Genomic DNA, 19470 nt, shown 5'->3' with positions numbered 1-19470 from the left:
TTCAGATGCCCAGTGTTAGAGTACTTAATTTGTTTGAAACATAGGCATGGCCTTGAGAAAATTGAAATGGGCTGTTAGTAAATTATAGAAGTTATCCTGAAAGCCATTCTGCATGGTTTTCTCTCCCAACTAAATTTGATACAACTGTACTTTGACCTATGACTGACTATCCATTGTAATCCACATTACCGTACTATGGAAAACTTACTTTTTCTGTGTTTTTCATCAGCTAGCCATGTTAAGATCCATTTCAGTTCAGAATTATTAGGTGCATCATCTCCCATTGATACCATTATCAGTGGTACCACTCTTAGCCTATTTTTAAAATTATTTGCTAGTGTGTAAAAACTACAGGAAGTTAAAAACCAAAACTTGTAGAAAATATTTAATATTTTCTCTAATAATATAATTTTGATCCTGATTTAGAGTATTATTGGTATGCTTTTGACATTGAGAATATGTGTATCATAATTTAAATATTTCCTAAGAACCTAATCATATAGAAATCTTGTCATTGATGTACTTAATCCAGGTTTATTAAGCTATGCAAAAATACACTGTTGAATTTTGAACATATTAAATTTGTCTTTTGTAGACTGAACAGCTCTGGATTAAAGATTCATTTCACTTTATTCCCTAAATATTTATTGAGTGCCTAATATCTCAGGCAGTGATCTTGACATAGACCACCTTTCACAGATTCCGCGTTAGGAACTTCCCCAAATGGGGCAGTTACTCCTCCCCCTCTTGCCATCCCTGTTGCTCTGCACTTTAAAGATTCTTGCTTTCAATATAGATGAAGTCCTCGTACCAGTCATAGAAATGAGTCAAGAAATCACTAACATGGATTTTAATCTGATGCATGAGTTATTGATATGCTGCAGTAGCCATTTGCGGTGGTAATTACGCCAGTTTGAACCTAGCCTGCAGGACTTGGAGTCCAAGCCTCAATATTTGAATTATATAGCATCACAGTGCTTCTGCCGTGGACCTGCTCCATCCCTCCAACCAGATAAGCCTGAGTGGCTGGGTAGTCTAGATTCCAAGTAGTGGCCACAAATGGTTATTATCCCCCATGTCCAAAAGATAGTAAGAATAAGACATGTAGGCATTTGGGAGTTGTGAGGATAAGTTTCTGAGAGTTTGAATTTATGGGTTTAAAGAAATTCTTATGAGGGGGAGAATATGCACTTTTGTCGTGGGCTTCCCAGCTCATCATTCAGGAATCAGTAGTTATTTGCTAGGCATTCAGTGATTACTCCTGTGGTTGTTTATTTCGACATACAAGTAGGCTCTAATTTTTCTTTAAAAAAGCTGACTTTAATCCCACATTCTCCTCCAGCTAACACTCCATTCTCTAACATCCATCCCATTTTTCTGTTTCCCTTTGCAAAATAACTTCTTAAAAGGTTTTTTTTCACCTCCTATCTCACCTTCCATTCCCTTTTCCCCTTTCTAGTTTAGCTGCCCATCCCTACCACTCCGTTGAAAGTGCTCTTGTCGAGATCACCAACTATCTCCATACTATCATTCCAATGTGCACTTTCTGGCCTTATTTTAGGTACCCTCTGAACACAGCTAACTTTACCTCTTTCTTGACGCACTGTCTTCTCTCAGCTTTCATGAGACTCAGTCTCCTGATATCTTCCTCCCTCACTGGCCATTCTTTCTCAGTTTCGCATGCTGCCTTCTCTTATTTGGGACTTGTCGGGCTTCCACTGCGTTCCTTTCTTTCCTCTCTTTTCACTCTCTCCCTAAAAGATTTAATTCAATCTTACAGGCTTCAATACCATGAATATGCTAAAGACTCCCAAGTTTATTTCACTAGGATAGACTTGTCTGAGCTCCAGATTCCTGTCTGTACCCAACAGCCTTCTTTATATATCCATTTGGAAATCTCAGACATCTCAAGAGTTTATTTATCCTGTACTTTGGATTGGCTCATTTTTAAAACTGTATTTTTTATTTATAATTATATTGAAAACATATAATAGATATAACTCTAGAACTAGAATATTCTTATTTCTATCTTTTGTCTTTACCAAGTAGAGTTCAATTCCCAATTCAATTCCAAAATGCATATCTGCAACCCAAACATCTCTTCTAATCTTCAGGCTCATTTATCTAGCTGCCTAATTGATATCTCCACTTACGTCTTGCAGGTATCTCTAACTTTACATGTCCCTTAAATTATTTGAGTGACTGGATCCTTCTCATTCTTTAGGTCTCATACTTCCCAGAGAAACCTCTCCTGTCCACTCTATCTAAAGTAGGTCTCCCTTGTTATTCTGTGTCTCAGGTTTTTTTCAAAACACATATCACAATTTATAATTATTCATGGTTTATTTACCAGTGTACTTTTTGCTTTCCCCACTAGACTGTAAGGTTCATGGGCCCAGGGACTCTATTTTATTCACCATTGTATCTCCAGATCTTTCACAGTGCCTGGCACATAGTAAATACTCAGTATTTATTCAATCAGTTCATCATCCACCAAAAGAATTTCCGGGAGGTCCTTTATTTACTATATTCAAATGATCCAAGTGTAACACTGCGGTGAATTCTCAGTATTATGACCCAGATACTGATAACACTCTCTATGCTTGATTTTATCTTTTTTTTTTTTTTTTTGGTGAGGAAGACCAGCCCTGAGCTAACATCCAATGTCACTCCTCCTCTTTTTGCTGAGGAAGATTGGCCCTGGACTAACCACCGTACGGATCTTCCTCTACTTTATATGGGATGCTGCCACAGCATGGCTTGACAAGCAGTGCATGTGTGCGCGCCTGGGATCCGAACCTGCGAACCCCGGGCCACCGAAGTGGAGTGTGCACACTTAACCGCTGCGCCACCAGGCAGGCCCAATTGATTTTACCTTTTGAGGATTCTTAGGATCATATTGTAGTCTTTTGCTACTTGTGAATTTTATGGTTAAAATTAAAGGAATTAATTTTCTTCTTTGTGATGCAATCAGTGTTGATTAAATTTCTTTATTTCAGGATGGAAGGCTAACATTTTATCCAGGAAGTCAGGTAGTGAAACTTCCTTTTATCAACTTCATGAAAGCACATGGCACTTCCTTTCTGAATGCCTACACAAACTCTCCAATCTGTTGCCCATCACGCGCAGGTATGACCAAGTGTAATATTAATGGAAGAAAGTGGCCACACACTGAAAATATTTTCACAATTTAAAAGAGTATACCCAAAGGTGGGATTGTAAGTCAGATTTGGCACCTAATAAAAAAAAATTTTAATATAAGTTGTGTATGTTTTAAAGTATGCATTGGGTATTGGAGTTACTAGAATTTCTGTTTTTCAAGAGTAGGAATTTTTATCTTCTAATATGGTGTTTAGTTCATGTGCTTCTGTTTCCTTTCCTTATGATTGGTGACTAAGAATCTTTTGACTGTCCAAGCAAATGAGCTAATACTCATATTTCCTAGAATAGTTCTATTTCCAAGGAAAATTTTTCAGCAGTAGTGCAGGAAGTTGGGAGGGGACTTCAGAGTATACCACAAAGTAGTTAGGACTTCTCATATATCAGGGATATCTTAGTTTTTCCATATTATTTCAGATTACGTATTTTATCTCTTTCTCTTCAGTCTCAATTCACTTTATCCCAAATCTAATTGTTCACTTTTATTATAGTTATTTAACAAATAGGCATAGTTTTAATGGCATAATGTCAGTGACGTTAGTCATGAATAATTGAGAAATAGGGGGAAACTGTCATTTTTATAATTTCTCTCTCTTGTCTGACAGAGTTCTTTCTTTTTCCTCTGTCTTTCTAATTTATGATTGTTCGCCTCAGAACCCATAAATAGCACCCAGCAATTTGCTTTTGTCTGTAAGTTCCTGACACGATATTCTCTGTGATTTGAGTTCACAGGTTCTTTTGCCTGCATTTGCAGCACTATCAACTATATAGTCACCAACAATTAAAGGAAACCTAATATATTATAAATGATATTTCAATGATGAAGGAACAAGTATATTAAAACAGTTTGTTAATTTTATATTCTTTACTGAGCAAGTGGAATGAGCAGTGGACTAGGATGAGGTGATGACCTGGATTCTGATCCTCAACAGGCCGTGTCAAGCAAGTCACTCAGTTTCATTATCTACAAAATGCTGTTATATGCTGTATACCTCACAGGGTTGTTCTGAGCAGCAAATAATGAATGAAAAAGCACTCAATAAACTCAAAAATTTCCAAAATGTTAGGTGATATTTTTCCTAAAAGAAGTATATTTTGAAGAGTTTGAACAAAGAGAAGGAGTAATAGTAAGAAAAACTAACATTTATTGCATACTTCCTGTGTGCCTGGCAATCTGCTAAGTGCCTTACATGTATTAATTTATATAATCCTCATTTTGTAGCTGTTATGATCCACATTTTGCAGATGAAAACTAAAGTACAGAAAGTTTAAGTAACTTGTCAAAAGCCACTCAGTAACTGGCATTATTGGGATTCGAACCCAGGTAATCCTCCATGCTACTCCTCAGAAAGAAAGCATTTTGTAGATGAGAACAGAAAGTTTATACAAACCCACTATGTGTGTACACAGAAATGAGAAAAAGAAAAGAAGGATTTTTTTTTCCTGGTTTTATTGACATGTAATTGACATAAAACATTGTATTAATTTAAGACATACAACATAATGATTTGATATGTGTATATATTGCAAAATGATTATCACAATAAGGTTAGTTAACATCTGTCACCTCACATAGTTAGGAATTTTTTTTCTTATGGTAAGAACTTTTAAGATCTACTCTCTTAGCAACTTGCAAATACACAATACAGTATTAACTATAGTTACACCATGCTGTACATTACATCCCCAGAACTTATTTATCTTATAACTGGAAGTTTGTGTCTTTTCACCAGCATCACCCATTTCCGCCACCCCCTCAACCTCTGCCTCTGGCAACCACCAATCTCTTCTGTTTCCATGAGTTCAGTTTTTTTTAAGACTCCACATGTAAGTGAGATCATACAGTTTCTGTCTTTGTCTGACTCATTTCACTTTGCCTAATGCCCTCAACGGTCTGTCCATGTTGTCGCAAAAGGAAGGACTTCCTTCTTTTTTATGGCTGAATAATATTCCTCTGTGTGTGTGTGTGTATCTCACATCCATTTTTTTTAATCCATTCATCCATTGATGGACACTTAGGTTGTTTCCATGTCTTGGCTATTGTAAATAATGCTGCAATGAACATGGGGGTGCAGATATCTCCAAGATAGGGATTTCATTTCCTTTGGGTATATACCCAGAAATGAAATTGCTGGATTGTATGGTAGTTCTAGTTGTAATTTTTTGAGGAACCTTCAAATTGTCTTCACCAGTTTACATTCCCACCACCAGTGCATGAGGGTTCTCTTTCTCCACATCTTCACCAACACTTGTTATCTCTTGTCTTTTTGATGATAGCCATTTAAATAGTTGTGAGGTGATATCTCATTGAGGTTTTGATTTGCATTTTCATGATGATTAGTGCTGTTGAGCACCTTTTCATGTACCTGTTGGCAGGTTTCATGTACCTGTTTCTTTATATAGTTTGGCTGTTAAACCATTATCAGATAGTGATTTGCAAATATTTTCTCCCATTCCATAGGTTGCCTTTTCATTTTGTTGATGGTTTCTTTTGCCGTGCAGAAGCTTTTTAGTTTGATGTAGTCGCATTTGTTTAATTTTATTTTTGTTGCCTTTGCTTTTGGTGTCAAATCCAAAAAATTATTGTCAAGACCAGTGTCAAGGAGCTTACCCCCTATCTTTTCTTCTAGAAGTTTCATGGTTTCACGTCTTACATTCAAGTCTTGAATCCATTTTGAGTTGACTTTTGTGTATGGTGTAATAAGGGGTCCAGTTTTCCCAGTGCCATTTATTGAAGAGACTATCCTTTCCCCATTGTATATTCTTGGCTTCTTTGTCATAAATTAATTGACCATGTATGCATGAATTTATTTCTGGGCTCTTTATTCTGTTTTCATCTGTGTCTATTTTTATGCCAGTACCATACTGTTTGATGATTATGGCTTTGTAATATAATTTGAAATCAGAAGTGTGATACCTCTAGCTTTGTTCTTCTTTCTCAAGATTGCTTTGGCTATTTGGGGTCTTATGTGATTCCACACAAATTTTAGGATTGTTTGTTCTATTTCTTTGAAAAATGCCATTGGAATTTTGGGAATTACGTTGAATCCATAGATTGCTTGGAGTAGTATGGACATTTTAACAATATTAGTTCTTCCAATCCATGAGCACAGAATCCTTCCATTTATTTGTGTCTTCTTCAGTTTCTTTCATCATGTCAAGATAGTTTTCAGTGTACAGATCTTTCACCTCCTTTGTTAAATTTATCCCTAGGTATTTTATTCTTTTGATGCAATTGTAAATGGGATTGTTTTCTTAATTTCTCTTTCTGATAGTTTATTGTTAATGTATATAAATGCAACGGATTTTTATATAATAATTTTGTATCTTGTGGTTTTACCAAATTCATTGATTAGTTCTAACAGTTTTTTGGTAGAGTCTTCAGCATTTTCTATATATAATGTCATGTCATCTGCAAATAGAGACAGTTTTACTTCTTCCTTTCCTATTTGGATGCCTTTTATTTCTTTTTCTTGCCTAATTGCTCTGGCTAGGACTTCCAGGACTATGTCAAATGAGAGTGATGAGAGTGGGCATTCTTGTCTTGTTCCTGATCTTAGAGGTAAAGCTTTCAGCTTTTCATCATTGAATATGATGTTAGCTGCGGGCTTGTTATATATGGCCTTTATTATGTTGAGGTATGTTTTCTGTATACGCAGCTTTTTGAGAGTTTTTATCATAAATGGATGTTGAATTTTGTCAAATGCTTTTTTCTGCATCCGCTGAGATGCTCATATGATTTTTATCATTCATTTTGTTAATGTGGTGTATCACATTGATTGACTTGTGGATGAATCATCCTGGCATCCCTAGAATAAATCCTACTTGATCGTGGTGTATGATCCTGTTAACGTATTGTTCAATTTGCTTTGCCAGTATTTTGTTGAGAATTTTTGCATCTGTGTTCATCAGGGATATTGGCCTGTAATTTTCTTTTCTTATAGTATACCTATTTGGTTTTAGTATCAGGATAATGCTGACCTTGTAAAATGAGTTTGGAAGTGTTCCCTCCTCTTCTATTTTTTGGAAGAGTTTAAGAAGGATTGATATTAAGTCTTCTTTAAATGTTTGGTAGAATTCGCCAGTGAAGCAGTCTGTTCCTGGACTTTTGTTTGTTGGGAGATTTTTGATTACTAGTTCAATAACCTTACTCATAATTGGTCTCTTAAGACAGTCTTGGTAGGTTGTATGTTTCTAGGAATTTATCCATTTCTTATAGGTTGTCCAATTTGTTGGCATATACTTGTTCATAGTGATATATTATGATCCTTTGTATTTCTGTGGTATCAGTTGTAACATCTCCTTTTTCATTTCTAATTTTACTTCGTTGAGTCTTCTTTTTTTGTTGGTAAGTCTAGCTAAAGGTTTGTCTATTTTGTATATATTTTTCAAAAACCAGCTGTTAGTTTCATTGAGCTTTTCTATTGTCTTTTTAGTCTCTACTTCATTTATTTCCACTCTGATCTTTGTTATTTCCTTTCTTCTACTAACTTTGAACTTAGTTTGTTCTTTCTTCTAATTTCTTGAGGTATAAAGTTAGATTGTTTGTTTGAACTCTTTCTTTTTTTTTTTTTTGTGAGGAAGATCGGCCCTGAGCTAACATCTGCCAAATCCTCTTCTTTTTGCTGAGGAAGACTGGCCCTGGGCTAACATCCATGCCCATCTTCCTCTACTTTATATGAGATGCCGCCACAGCATGGCTTGCCAAGCGGTGCGTCCGTGCGCACCCGGGATCTGAACCTGCGAACCCCGGGCTGCCGCAGCGGAGCACGCGCACTTAACTGTTTGCGCCACTGGGCCAGACCCTCTGTCTTTTTTTTAATACAAGTATTTTTCACTATGAACTTCTCTCTTAGAATTGCTTTTTCTGCATCCTGTTAGTTTTGGTATGTTGTATTTGCATTTTCATTTGTTTCAAGGTTTTTTTTATTTCTCTTTTGATTTTTTTCTTTGACTCATTGGGTCTTCAGTAGCATGTCATTTAATTTCCATGTATTTGTGAATTTTTCAGTTTTCTTCTTATGTTTGATTTATGATTTCATACTGTTGTGGTCAGAAAAGATGCTTGATATGATTTCAATCTTCTAAAATTTCTTAAGACATGTTTTGTGGCCTAACATATGACCTATCCTAGAGAATTTTCCATGTGCACTGAAGAAGAATGTGTGAATTCTGTTGCTTTTGGATTGAATGTTCTATATATGTCTGTTATGTCCATCTGGTCTAATGTAAGGGTTAAGTCCAGTGTTTCCTTATTGATTTTCTATCTGGATTATCTATCCATTGTTGAAAGTCGGGTATTGAAGTCCCCTAGTATTATTGTATTGCTGTCTATTTCTCCCTTTAGGTCTGTTAATATTTGAAGAACGATTTATTGAATAAACAATCATAGATGTAGAAAATGAGAGAGAAGACATATACACTTAAATTTTTTGTGGAAAGCCAGTACAAGGACAAGGAATAGGGAAAATCCTTGAGGATGTTGGGGAAATGAGATCTGTACTTCAATTGACTAACTTGGAAAATTAACCAATAAATACTTAGTGAGTATTTTTATGAATGAAAGAAGACTCGAACATCAGACAGGCTTTACATTCCATTCCAGCTGCATTTACCTTAAGCAATTTAACCTGTAAGCCTTAGAGACTCACCTGTAAAATGGAACTAGTAACTCCTTGCAGAGTTTTCCCCTTGATAAAATGAGGTAACAATCAGAAGTGTTGGGTAAAGCACCTAATGCAGATTGTGACTTATTCCAGAGCATGAGCTCTAAATTAGTAGACTCTCTTCTCTCTTGGAGTAATTGTCTTAATAGTTAAAACAAACTGTTAAGCTTTACACTAATCTCAATTTCTTTTTTATTTTCCAGCAATGTGGAGTGGTCTCTTCACTCACTTAACAGAATCTTGGAATAACTTTAAGGGCCTAGATCCAAATTATACAACATGGATGGATGTCATGAAGAAGCATGGCTACCGGACACAAAAATTTGGAAAACTGGACTATACTTCAGGACATCACTCCATTAGGTAAAAAATAATTCTAATAGGCTTCCCTCTGCTATAGCACATACATGTACTCTTTTTATTTTTTTATTTTTCCACAAAGGTGAATGTAAACCTCTTAATCCCTCAATTGTGTTAATTTGACTAAAACTTTAGCTTTCTTTAATCTTCTTAAAATATTAAAATTCCCAATATGCTGGTAATTTTGTTTTTCTTAAACATTAAAAGTCTGTAAATAGTGTCTATAAAATTATTTAACCCAATATTTATTTTGATTGAGTTTCCATTATATTATGGCTACTTTATTATTCACTTTATAATCTGTCTAAATATCATAACCTTCTTGCTACTTGCTTTTGTCAGTTCTCTCCAATGTGACACTATTGTAAACTTTTTTTTTTTCATTTTACTAAGTTCTCAGAAACTAGGCAGCCAAGCATAATGGACAAGCATAAAGATCTAGAATCAGATTGCCTACTTTTGAATCCCAGTTTCTCTGTCAACTACTAACCTATAGTAGTGTAATCTTGGAAACATTATTTAAGACAACTGAACTTTAATTTCTTTGTTGTGATGATTAAGTGAAATAACATGTGCAGAAAAGAGCTCACATAGCAGGCCTGCGACTACTACCTTTAGAAAGGCCTACTTTCAAGGGGGCCCTTGGCTGAAATCTGGGAACTTGAATTTCAGGAGTGTTCCCTCTATTCCCTAACTGATAAAAGTGGCTTATTGTGTATGTAGAGTGTTTGTACAATGTGGTTTATGCTGAACACGTGCTTTCCCTCTGGGAGTCTGGAATTTTGGTGTTTGGTAGGCAGAATGTATCTACATGATCAGCACTCAATAGCAACTTGGGTACTGAGTCTCTAATGAGCTTCCCTGATAGACAACACTTCGTGTGTATTGTCATAGTTCAATGCTGGAGGAATTAAGTGTGTCCTCTGTGACTTCACTTGGAAACTCGTACCTGGTTTCCTCCAGACTTACCTAAGCACCTTTTCCCTTTGCTGATTTTGCTTTGTGTCCTTGCACTGTAATAAATTGTAGCCATGAGTACAACTATATGCTGAGTCCTTTGAGTCCTCCTAGCAAACGTGGATGTGATCTTGGGGTCTCTCAATACTTGTGACCCCAGCACGAATATATATTAATACTTTGGAGCAGTACCTCTTGCCTAGTAGGTGCTAATTGAGAGTTATGGTAATGGTAGTAGTGATGATGATAATGATAACAAAAAAAATAAATTCAGTAAAAATAATGGTAAGTGTAGTGAGATGAACAGTATTCCCCAAAACTTCATGTCCACCTGGAACTTCAAAATGCAACCTTATTTAGAAATAGATCCTATTTGTAGATGTAATTAGTTAAGAATCTTGAGTTGAAATCATCCTGGATTTAGAGTGAGCCATAAATCCAATGACTAGTGTGCTTTCTAGAAGGCAAAAGGGCGCAGACACACAGAGAAGGCAGTGTGAAGACAGAGGCAGAGATTGGAGTGATCGCAGCTACAAGCCAAAAAATCCCAAAGATTGCCAGGAGTTACCAGAGCTGGGAAGAAGCAAGGAAGAATTCTTCCCTGGAGCCTTCAGAGGTAGCTTGACCCTACCCACACTTTGATTTCAGATTTCTAGCCTCCAGAACTGTGAGAGAATAAATCTCTGTTGTTTTAAGCCACCTAGTTTGTAGTAATTTGTTACAGCAGTCCTAGGAAACTAATACAATGAGTTTTGGGTAAACAGATCCTAAAATAACCTAGAATAATCTGAGCATTAATCTTGCTCTTCTGGTTGATGTTAAATTTCTTTCTTGTCTAAAAGATATCAATATTTGAAACCCAGAAGTGATCCTGACATCTCTTACCCACCTCTGTCTTCTAATCCATCTCCAAATGTTGTCAGTACTACTTCTAAAATGTTTCTCCAGTTTATTCACTTATCATCATCTCCACCAAACTACTATCATCTCTTGCCTACACTATTGACATGGCCTTCTAATTGGACTCTTGTCTTGTATCTGACCCATTTTCTATCGGCAGCCAGATTAATCTTTTTAAAATATACATCTGATTGAATGACTTACGTGCTTAAAATCCTTCAGTGGTTTTTTTCTCTGCAGGTAGGCTAAAACCCCAAATCCACAGAACCAAATACATGGTTCATAAGATCCATGGTTTATAATTTAGCCCCCTGCTTACTTCCAGTCTCATTTCATACCACTCTCTCCAACCCTGAGTATGTACCTAGTCTTTTTAAAATTTCTTTAACAAATTTTTTACTACCTCTGGACCATTGCACAAGCTAGTCCCTTTGTGCAAAATGCTCTTCCCCGACTCTGCCTGGCAAAAGTAGCAGAAAGAAAGGGAGGGAGGGGAGGCAAAAGTGGTAGAAGGAGCACAGCAGGTTCTGAATCCATCAGAACAGAGTTAGACGCCCAGCTTCCCTGCTTACTATCCTTGCGACCTTGGGCAAGTTACTTCTGTAAGTGTCAGCATTCTTATCTGTAAGCTGGAGTTAACAGTACCCACCTCATTGAATGACTGAGTGTTATATGAGTTAATATAAAAGAGCATTTAAAAGGATTAAGTGAGATAATATAAAGTATTTAACAGGGCCTGGCACAGAGTAAGCATTTAATCAAGGGAAAAGATTGTTGTTATAAAAATGGCTTAACCAGAATTGTAGTTTAATATTTACATAACCCCTTATTTTTCTAAAGTACATTGCATTACTAATTATTTCATGGAGTCTCACAAATGTCTCTTCAAAATCCTTTTCCTTTTTAGAAAGTAACATTAATCCAAAGCAAGGTACAATTATTCATAGTATCGTATTTGAAATTATTTCCTCTATTTCCTCAATCAATCCAATAATAAAAAGAATCTATGGTTGAACACCTTGTACTCCCTGTATCTATCATTCTGTGTATGAAATGGTTAAAATATGACCTGAATTTTATTCCTCAGTGTGATAATAATTCTTGGAGAACAAGGACCCTGTCTCTTTTTCGTTACTTTATCCCCATTGCCGGCATAGGGCCAGTGCATTTTAGGTACACAACTAAATGTTTGTTGAATGAGATCAATGAAAGTTATATTGATCTACCAAAGCTTATTATTTGATAAACGTTGATGTTCTATTTAACCAAGGGTCACAGCACTTGTTAATTATTAGTATTTTGTCTATATGCTCAATTAATAGAGTATATCCTGTTTTTCAGTTTTTTAATGTTTTAAATATTCTTAATTTCAGAAGTTCTTTCTTTCTCATGTAGAATTCTAAAATCAGTAAAAGGAAAAGAGCCACTTCAGTGTTGATATTTCAGAGGTCAAAGATGGTTTTCAGTATAATTCCTGGGAGAATATTTTCACTTACTCCCCCTCTCACCAGAGCTTAGGAAATTGAAATGAGGATTATTTGTATAAGTGCTGTATGTACCCACACAGTCATTTGGCTGACCAATAGGTCAAGGTTGCTGTTGGGAGCATGTCTGCAAAGGTTATATGAATTATGGCACATTATCTTTCAGATTTTTCTGTGCAAGTTTGAAAATGAGTCTCAGAAAAAAAGGTCTCTCAATATCAAACTTCATAAATAGGGGCATTCAGTGTTTTTGATAGACTGACTCTCAAAATCTAAGCCCAAGTTTTTAGAACTGTTTGTGCTATCTTTACTACTGAAATTGGCCATTTCTGAACCTGCTTATATTTTCAGCCAGAATTATAAGTTTCTTTAGTTTATTAGTATGATACTCCATCTGTCTTTTGTAGGCATCAAGTGATGCTTTCTTCTTGTAGCAGTTTAGGAACACTAGTCCAGCTGTGTGTCCCTTACTGTCTATAATATACTACACCATACTGGGAACTCTAAGGGCTACACACTTATTTCTTCCAGACAGCTGCTAGACAAGTATTGGTGGTACTACTCATTAAGGTGCCATTTACTGACTGTAAGACTTGAGCAAGTTATTTATCTATTTAGATTCCAGTACATCAAATGAGCTTACAATAAATGACTTGAAAGGCTCTTCCTTTCTGAAATTCTTTGACTTCAATGGAGTACAGTTACATGGTTTATAAAATCCTAGAATTTATCTGCCTCTCTCATATTATATGTATTGTGTTTATAATGGGTTTGATTAGGTTCAAATTTGCTGTATCTTCTTAGCAATTGAAAGGAAACATTTGTATTTAACTCATAGAGTGTTTTGATCATTTTTGCTATCAGGTAAACCTGTTTTGCCAGTATAGTCCCAATATCTAAAACAGTGGTTCTCAACCAAGGACAATTTTGACCCTCAGAAGACATTTGACAATGTCTGGAGACATTTTTGGTTGACAGCACTGGGGGAATGCTGCTGGATGTAGAGGGTAGAAGCCAGGGTTGCTGCTGAACAGTCTATGATATGCACACAACAGCTCCTCCCACCAACAAAGAATGATCAAGCCCAAAATGTCAATAGTGCAGAGGTTGAGAAACTATCATCTAAAGCTAAATGTTTTATACTCATCAGCATGGCCTTAGGAATGTCACACTTAAAGTAATTGCCTACATTTTGAATCTTAAGTTTATTCTTCCATATTCTAAGGGATCAGATCCGCTTGGCACTAGTAGGTCAATTTTTTTAGAATTAACAAAACCAAAGAAAATGGTAATTTGGAAGTGTATAGAATTAGGAGGTAATAGACTTTATATAAACATTTAAAACCTAGATTTCTAAGATCAATACAATTTAATAAAGAAAATGAATATTAAGTGTATTCTTTAAAATACAAAGACTAAAAGATGATCCTCATTTAAGTTACAAAAGTAAAATCAGATGTATTCAATACCCATTCAACAAATATTTGAGCCACCTACTATGTACCAGACACTATTTTTAGATGATGAGAATACACTAGTGATTAAAACATAAAAATCTCTCATAGAATTTACACTCTAATGGCATAAAAAGAATTTAAACAAGCTGCTGTCTTATCTTTCCTAGCTAAAAGTTTAAAACCTAAAATCAAATCCTCTGTCATTTCATCTTACTACCATTGTAATTACAAATGTTCTCAATTCACAGAGCTTAATGTTTTTCTGAAGCAAAGTCACATAGGCAATTTTTAATCCTCTGAAACAAATGAAAAATAAAGGCCTACTTCCAAAATGAGAAAATTGCTATGGGAAAAATTCTCATGCTTGAGCCTCTTGGCAAACATCAAAGGGAAGCAAATTATAGGCTGCTAACACCACTCTTCTTGTTCCCTGTCAGCCTGCAGACCAGCATCACAGGCTTTCTAAATAGAACCAGAGTGACCAGGAGGGAAGCAACAGAACTCGGAACAGTAACCACAGAGCCATCTCTCAGTCCCTTTCAATTCTGCAGCCTAATGAATAAGTCTGTGTTTATCTCACCCATATCCACTATTATTTTATAATCTAAGATCATATATAGCTTCAGATCAGTTTTCTCCATTCTAAGGAGGAGTTCTTTTCTTAAATGGAGAAAGACATTCATTCCTTTGGTCGTTTTAGAAGCTTTTTTAGAACCCCTATCTTATTATCTTTAATGAAATTCAGTATCTAGAACAGCCTGCATTATTCTGGGTGCATTCTCAGCATTATTTTTTATGATAATGGAAGAGCTTGCTGTTGTTTTTGTTTTGTTTTGTTATTCCAGAACCTCACTTCTGATGACTAGCAAATTCTTGGCTGAAGCAGCCCGTGGGGCTATCTTCAGATTTCTCTCTACCATAACTCCTACATCAGTTTCTTGATATACCAGTGAGAGCTCTGAGCCTACAGCCTCATTACAATTCTTAGATTTTTTTCTATTTAATTACTAAAGTTTAATATATTATGTTTAGCTGCCCATAATGAAGTTTATCTCCTACTTTTGCCAGTGTTAGCCATTTGAGGACTTGTGGAAGTTTATCTCAATCTACTTAAGAAGAGCCTAAAACTATCTAATAACATGGAGATTTAACTTTTTCAATTTAACAGTAGCATTAGCCAGATATATGACCTAGCTGCAGAGACTTATGGTTTAAAAGAGTTTTAAAAAAAAGTCTGGATACCTACAGTACAGGGGAAATATGGTGAGTTCTGTTTAAAGGAGAAAGTGATCACATCCAGATTTTTTTTTCCCCAAAGCGTGGGAGAAAAGGCTGTAAAGTACTATATTTTCTATTTTAAGGTGCACATTTTTTTTCACAATTTAACATCTTTGAGATTGCAATGCATCTTACAATTGATGATTACAAAATTCTGTTAGTCTCATTGGCAACATTTTTTCTTAATAGTATATATTTTTCGAAAAAGCACATATTACATTGATAGCATTTTAGATATAATAACTCCCACAGAAGTAGAACATCAGTAGGCTCAAATGCAGGACAGGAAGGAGAAACTTCTGAACAGAGGCATCCAAGTAGGAAAATGCAAACCTTTTGGAGGACACTGGCTAAGCTAGAATTCCTGTAAGGAAGCAATGAAAGGTAAGGCTTGAAAGATTATGTGAGGACTTGGATAACAAGCTGAGGCAGCTGGCAGAAAACAACCTGCGTGTTTCATCGGCTGAGCTGAATTTGAGAATCTCCATAAAGTTGTTGTTCTTTAAAAAAATAAGTAAATAACCTTGGAATGGTTCTATTTTATTCTTTTCATCCTTGAACATACTTTTGCCCTTTGATCAAGTCTCATGATTGTTTTAGATGAATGTTTTGGAGTTCATGTAATTTCTTCATTGATCTAATTTGTCATGCCTTAAGTTTCTCTGTTCTCTTCTAAGCAGTCTTTCCAGCCTTCCAGTTGGCTCTTTTATTGACTACATTCTATTGCAGTTAGCCAGGAAGTAGCTGCCTTTTAGCGCCTCTTTTTCTAGTATGAGGCTAGATGGCAAAGTTTCATAAGTAAGATACTGTATAAGGAATATAGGAAAATTTTTAGACTCATTCTGCAATTTCTAAAGAAGAGTGTTAAAATGTCTAAAAGTACATGGGTAAATTAGCATTCCTGACGTTAAAAATAAAGTAACAACCACAGTAATATCTATCATATCCCAAGTTTGACTCAAGCAAGACCAGAATGTATTAAAAAAGAACAGTTTTAAAGTGAAAAAAATATTTCTCAAACAAATGAGGTAATTAAAAATTGATGTCTGTCAACAAAGGAAGAACAAAACTCATTAATAGCAGGCAAAAGAACTAAAAAAAATTGAGGGGCCGGCCTGGTGGCACAAGCAGTTAAGTGCACGCGCTCTGCTGCAGCGGCCCGGGTTCGCCGGTTCGGATCCTGGGCGCGCACTGACGCACTGCTTGTCAAGCCGTGCTGTGGGGGCATCCCATATAAAGTGGAGGAAGATGGGCACGGATGTTAGCCCAGGGCCAGTCTTCCTCAGCAAAAAGAGGAGGATTGGCAGATGTTAGCTCAGGGCCGATCTTCCTCACAAAAAAAAAAAAGGAAGAAGAACTAAAAGAATTGAGATTTAATTTAGTATGAGGGCAAATAATATTATAACTCAGAATAGTAGCTTATTTTCATAATGATAATCCTTCATCATTTAATTCAAGACTTAACCAAGAAAAACATTTAAAGTAGTGCTGTGTGTGGAAGCAAAGGACAGTGCTAACCCAAATGGTTAATTCTGTGTGTGTGTGTGTGTGTGTGTGTGTGTGTGTGTGAGAGAGAGAGAGAGAGTATTTCTTAAAGAGAGGAAGCCTCAGCTGTCAGGAAAATTCAGCTTTCTAAAAATGACTAGTCCCACATGACTTCTATAGAGCTAATTTTAAAATCAGTAGCAAAGGATACTTTCTATTTCTGACATATACTTTAATAATACATTTTAGGGAATCAAGTATTTTCAAAAATTATTTGTTATTTTTATAAAAAGTACACAAATCTTTTTTTTTTTTTTTTGTGAGGAAGATCAGCCCTGAGCTAACATCCATGCTAATCCTCCTCTTTTTGCTGAGGAAGACTGGCCCCGAGCCAACATCTATTGCCAATCCTCCTCCTTTTTTTCCCCCAAAGCCCCAGTAGATAGTTATATGTCATAGTTGCACATCCTTCTAGTTGCTGTATGTGGGACGTGGCCTCAGCATGGCCGGAGAAGCGGTGTGTTGCTGCACCCGGGATCCGAACCAGGGCTGCCAGTAGCGGAGCGCGCGCACTTAACCACTAAGCCACGGGGCTGGCCCAAAAGTACATAAATCTTAAGTATCAAATATTTAATGTGTTTAAAAAATTGTTCCATAGGAAATTAGTTAAATAACCCAAGGTATATATATGCAGTAAAATATTAGAAAGCAATTAAAAATTGGTAGAGAACATTTAATGGCACTTGACACAAAGATATTCAAAATAAATTGAAAATTTAATAAATTGAAAAAACATAAGACTGTGTAAAATATCCTTTTTAAAAAATATATACACATATCTCACACACACACACACACACACACACACACACACTAGATAAAACTGGGAAGCTACACACCAAAATCTGGTTTGGGCAGTCAGAAGAGCCTGAAAGACAGAATTTAGACTTTGTTTTAGAATTGGCCTGAAAATAAACCTGAATGTGACTGTTTCAAGGACAATTTAATTTTTATAATCAAACCTTGAAGAGGTTTGAATTCCTACAGAATCATGACAGATGCTATTTATCTTTGTAAAATTTTGAAAAGTAATAGTTACAGTTAATGAAAACCAAAGTGAGAAAGCTGAATATTGAGAAATTGATTGAACATTAGCTTATGAAATATCCATGTTATGAAATATGCATTACTGAAAATTAAAGTCTCTTTACTTGCAAAAAAATGTCTTCAAATTGAAATTCCTATAATATATGTTTGAGTCTGAGATCATATATAACCCCATTTGACTAAAATCTTTTTTCCTTAGAATTCTCATTGTTATACCCAATACTTTCTTTTTTGTATATGAAAGCTCCAATTAGAATCCAGTCTTTTCAAGCTCTGAAAGTATGCCCTTTATTAATACAAATTATTCCCTTTTCACCTTTTATAGACTCTTAAATATGCCTTTTTCACTAGAGAAAATGTCAAACCTGTTTTGTAACAGTATTATCAAGTTACTTGTAGGTATCAGGCCTCATAAGAAATGAAGGATTGCAACAGCAAAACTGGCTCAGAATATCTCCACAAAGTTGCTGGATCTCCCAAACCATATCACTTTTTTCTGTTTTTATTTAACTGTTGTTTCTGTAAATTGATATTTTTTAGCAGTTTTGGATAAATTTTTTTTGGAAGATGCAAAGATAAAAACACTGATTGAACTCAAAGCACGAAAATATGAACTTTTCTGCCTTTTTTGAGTAATAGCCTTGTGCTGACACTTTCCCATATCTTTAGCAAAATTTCTAAAGTACTATTAGTGTTGGAAATTACTCATCAAGATCCTTTGTTACACTCTGAGTCCTGAGTAGAAAATGAACTTTTTTAAAAAACTTAGGTAACACAGAATCAATAACAAAGCTAGAGTCCTAGACTCAGAAAACAGGAATTGGATGAGGCTTGTGTCTGAGAGCACACACCAGTTATGCCATAGAAACAGGCTGGCCAGGACATTGCTGCTGGTGACACTGCTGCCATAATTAATCTCTAGCTGACCCCATGTCTGTGTGTCACTCCCCCAAGATTCAGGATCTCAGGACCTGAGCATCAAATTGGCAAGCCTAGGTCACTTGCCTACTCCCTAGCTGCCTGGAGTCCTGGGGAGAGGGCTTATCACTCCCACTTCAGCTTCTGTACTGGGCGATGGCCTCTCCCCTCTCATTAAATCCACACAAAGGGAAATTCCTGCCCAAAAGCAGGTGGTTTGAAAAACACATCACATCCAGACTTGGCTGTCTTAGTAGCACCATGCCCAGTAACTCACTAAGCTAACTGGGCAAGTTTTAGTTACCTAACAGATTTTAAATAATTCAGACACGTCATGTCATCCATGCCCCCATTACCATGAAAGTTAACTAATTTAAAATGTGTTGACTGAATTTCTTTGATCAAAGCCACTTGGAGAATAATGATAGCTGTCATTTATTAAGCTCTTACTACCTATTAGGCACTGCCTTAGGTTTAAGAGAAAATTTTTCCAGAAAGGTCACTATATATCTTCCTAGGCTTGGTAAAGTCACATACAGTCATGGGTCGCTTAACAATGGAGATATGTTATAAGAAATGCATAATTAGGCGATTTCATTGTTGTGTGAACATCATAGAGTGTATTTACACAAACCTAGATAGCCTATTACACAGCCGAGCTGTATGGTACTAATCTTATGGGACCACTGTCATATATGC

At 35.9% G+C, this 19470-nt stretch overlaps 1 protein-coding gene across 1 annotated transcript in view; it reads left to right on the top strand.

The window, feature by feature from the left end:
* Window positions 1-19470, top strand: part of ARSK (arylsulfatase family member K) — a 51886-nt gene that overhangs the window by 5437 nt on the left and 26979 nt on the right. The window contains exons 2-3 of the mRNA XM_004420361.3: window positions 3000-3129; window positions 9029-9188. Coding sequence (XP_004420418.1) covers window positions 3000-3129; window positions 9029-9188 — 290 coding nt within the window. The remainder of the gene's footprint in view (window positions 1-2999; window positions 3130-9028; window positions 9189-19470) is intronic.

The sequence above is a fragment of the Ceratotherium simum genome, chromosome 4 (assembly GCF_057802395.1).
Source record: "Ceratotherium simum simum isolate JZ-2026a chromosome 4, ASM5780239v1, whole genome shotgun sequence".
In the NCBI taxonomy this organism is placed as follows: domain Eukaryota; kingdom Metazoa; phylum Chordata; class Mammalia; order Perissodactyla; family Rhinocerotidae; genus Ceratotherium; species Ceratotherium simum.
The sequence above is the reverse complement of the archived record's forward strand: the minus strand, read 5'-3'. Positions and strand labels throughout refer to the sequence as shown.